Here is a 4,070-nt window from a genome sequence, read left to right on the forward strand (position 1 = left end):
TTCTATAAGACCCCTCTCATTCTTCTGAATTCCAAAGAGTATAGCCCCAGGCAACTCAATCTCGCCTCATAGATTAACCCCTTCATCCCTGGAATCAACCTGGTGAACCTCCTTTGCACTGCCTCCAAAGCCAGTATATCCTTCCTCAAGTATGGAGACCAGAACTGCACACAGTACTCCAGGTGTGGCCTCAGCAATACCCTGTATAGTTGCAGCATGACCTCCCTGCTCTTAAATTCAATCCCTCTAGCAATGAAGGCCAACATTCCGTTTCCCTTCTTAATAACCTGTTGTACCTGCAAGCCAACTTTTTGCGATTCATGAACAAGCACTCCCAAGTCCCTCTGCACAACAGCATGCTGCAATCTTTCACCATTTAAATAATAATCTGCTCTTCTATTATTCCTTCCAAAGTGGATGATCTCACATTTACCAACGTTTATTTCCATCTGCCAGACCTTGGCCCACTCAATAACCTATCTATATCCCTCTGCAGACTCTCCACATCCTCTGTACAATTTGATTTTCCACTCAGTTTAGTGTCAACAGCAAATTTTGCTACGCTACACTCAGACCCCTCTTCCAAATCATCAATGTAAATGGTAAAAAGCTGCAGGCCCAGAACCGACCCCTGCCGTCTACTGTACGTCATCCCTACAATTGCCAAGATCCTTTTCCATAGTGAATACTGAAGCAAAGTACTCATTAAGTATCTCTGCTATCTCCTCTGGTTCCATACACACTTTTCCACTGTCACACTTGATTGGTCCTGTTCTTTCATGTCTTATCCTCTTGCTCTTCACATACTTGTAGAAGTCAGCTGGAAGAAGATTCTATGGTCTGATGAAACCAAAACTGTGCTTTTTGGCTATCAGACTAAACACTATGTTTGGCCTAAGTCAAACACCACACATCATCAAAAACACACCATCCGAACCGTGAAGCCTGGTGGTGGCTGCATCATGCTGTGGGGATGCTTCACTGCTGCAGGCCCTGGAAGGCTTGTGAAGGTAGAGGGTAAAATGAATGCAGCAAAATACAGGGAAATCCTGGAGGAAAGCCTGATGCAGCCTGCAAGAGAACTGGGACTTGGGAGAGATTGTTTCTCAGCAAGAAAATGACCCCAAACATGAAGCCAAAGCTACACAGGAATGGTTTAAAACAACAAAGATAATGTCCTGGCTAACTCAGATTCCAGACCTCAATCCAATGAAGAATTTGTAGCTGGACTTTAAAAGGGCTGTTCACTCACGATCCCCGTGCAATCTGACAGAGCTTTATCAGTATTGTACAGCAGAATGAGGAAAAATTGCAGTGTCCAGATGAACAAAGCTGATAGAGACCTATCCACACAGACTCAAAGCTGTAATTGCTGCCAAAGGTGCATTTTTTACTCAGATTTATTCCCAAAGCCTTCCCCATGAGTGGGTACAGCCGCAAGGCAGCAGAGGTTTGAGATCGGAGTTTTCCCTCTCTCAGATGAGCTACCAACCACAGCTAATGAGCCCCATCTGCCTGAAGCGACTGGTTTTAAGGCACCAGTAACCTGCATTTTCCCCATCTCCTGTCAGTAGAAATGGTTCCACCGGGCTTAGTAGCTAAGCCACACATGAAGGCCAGGAGCAGGACTTGGTTGTCAGAGGCTATTTGAAGTGCTCGCCATTGGGAGCAATTAATAGGCAGTGGGAGCTTGTCCCCATTACCACTCCCAGCTATAATAACCTTAAGGAACCACAGATAGGATAGACAAAGGAGAATTGTTGGATATCATGCACTTGGATTTTCAGAAGTCCTTGAGAAGGTGCCACACATGAGGCTGCTAAACAAGATAAGAGCCCAGGGAATTACAGGAAAGACACTAGCATGGATAGACCATTGGCTGATTGGCAGGAGGCAAAGAGTGGGAGTAAAGGGATCAGACATAACACATTAAAAAAAATGAGATGCAAAGGGGTATGGCAGTCCTTATACAGGATTCCCTAAAGGTACATTTGCAGGTTGAATTGGTGGTGAGGAAGGTGAATGCAATGTTAGCATTCATTTCAAGAGGATGAGAATATAAAAGCAAGAATGTAATGCAGAGGCTATAGAAGGCACAAGGTCTCACTTGGAGTACTTGAACAGTTTTGGTCTCCTTATTTTTGAAAGGATATGCTGACTTTGGAGAAGCTTCAGAGGATGATTCTGGGTATGAAAGGGTTATCTTTTAAGCAGCAGTTGAAACCTCAGGGACTGTAGTTGCTGGGATTTAGAAAAATGAGGAAAGATCTCATTGAAAACAGTCGAATGTTGGAAAGTTGAGATAGAGTGGATGTAAAGAGAATCTTTCCTTTGGGGGAGCCTAGGACTAGTGAGCACACCTCAGAATAGAAGGATGTCTATTTAGAACAGTGATGAGGAGGATTTTCTTTCATCTCAGGGTGGTAAATCTGTGGAATTCATTGACACAGGTGGCTATGGAGTCCAGGTCACTGGGTACATTTAAGGTGGAGATTGATGGGTTTGTGATTAGTCCGGCCTAAAAGGGTATGGGGAGAAGGCACAAGAATGGGTTGAAGACAGAAATGGATCAGCTGTGATGAAATAGCAGACAAGATGATGGGCTAAATGGCTTGATTCTGCTCCTGTGTCATATGGTCTTGTGGTCTTTGATGAGAAATTTTCTTGATCATGGAACTTTAATATCTGAAGGACTAACTTTCTTTGTTTTTCTTTTAACTTCCAGAAGTTCTGACTACAGTGAGGAGTAGATCCCTTTTGAATTAATCCTGGAGAGAGATCATGAAAATGGATGATGGTTATGGCAACAACTGTATAAAAGTTGGCTGCAGAATGTATTTATTGCAGACCTTTGATACGAGGAAGATCCTGCTGGTCATTTTATTTGTGAAGGTTGTCCTCAACTGGCTCATTTTAAGTGTAAATCGAAAGGTGCTCCAGAGTTTAATTGGCTATTTCTGCATCTCCTTATCCCTGATGGACTTTGCTTTATTCACAAGCATGGTGATGGCTTCAGTTCTGAATAACTACATCATAACTGGAGCTCAAAATCAGATCAGCCTGCATCTGCAGTTCTTCTCAGATATCTACCATGTCTTGCATGTTCCAATCTGTCTCCTGGCTGGTCTTGACTATTTTGTGAATTTGCACAATCTCTCCAAATCCTTAAATGGATCCCGGACTTTCACGTACCTCTTTACTGTGTTCTTATTATGGATTGGAGCCATAGTCTATGTTTGTATTGACTACAAGATCCACGTGGCATGGCAAGTGATATTAGACCCCCTATTGTACCAATGTGATATTCCTTTCAGTAACCAGAGCCTACTTCTGTCTCTCTTGATCCTTATAATTCTTGTCCTGGTCTCAATTTATTGCTGGTCTGATCTGACATCCCTTGTCAGATCCTTGCACGTGGATTCTTACTTGAAAGAAATAGTTTTGTGGAGCTCCCATCCAGCTGCCCAGCTACAGCCTCTGTCAAGCAAGAAACAGGTTCTGGCCAACATCACCCTGTGCTTTTCCCTGACCTGGATGCCATTTATTCTGCTCCAGTTGGCTATTGTGTTGATTTGGGCGCCACTTCCAGCCTATATAGATTTGAATGTTCCTTGGCTTTGCTTCATAAACAGCTTCCTCATTGGCACTGTCTACTGGCTGAAACACAGAGACATCCCCCCTGATGTTATTTCTTTCATCCCTGATGGCTTCTGCCACTGGGATTGCTGTAAGCTTCAGAAAGCTCCCTTTGTGTGCAGTGGGAACTGGGTCCATGACAACAAGATCCTAATGGCCTGAACAAATGTCATTGCGGTGATCAGTTATCGATTGTTCCTCATTTTCCAGCCTCACAACTGCATAAGAACATTTGACAATCATCAGTCTGGATTATCTAAAAATTATGCATGAGTTGAATCATTAAATTGAATTTTATTAAATCTCTCTAATTGTGCAGCTACCAATTTTTTTCCCCAAGGACGCTAATCAGTTTGTCATTGTTTCTACCTGTAACTTCCAAGATATCATTTAGGTGGCATTTTAATTAAACTAATTTATTTATTGAGGAAACA

At 42.9% G+C, this 4,070-nt stretch overlaps 1 protein-coding gene across 1 annotated transcript; it reads left to right on the forward strand.

Moving 5' to 3' along the window:
• The first annotated feature begins 2,787 nt into the window (after positions 1 to 2,787).
• Positions 2,788 to 3,798, forward strand: gpr160 (G protein-coupled receptor 160). The gene has a single exon (XM_063045196.1). The coding sequence runs from the start codon at positions 2,788 to 2,790 to the stop codon at positions 3,796 to 3,798; it is 1,011 nt and encodes a 336-aa protein (XP_062901266.1).
• Positions 3,799 to 4,070: the final 272 nt, after the last annotated feature.

Source organism: Mobula hypostoma, chromosome 4, assembly GCF_963921235.1.
Source record: "Mobula hypostoma chromosome 4, sMobHyp1.1, whole genome shotgun sequence".
Lineage (NCBI taxonomy): Eukaryota > Metazoa > Chordata > Chondrichthyes > Myliobatiformes > Myliobatidae > Mobula > Mobula hypostoma.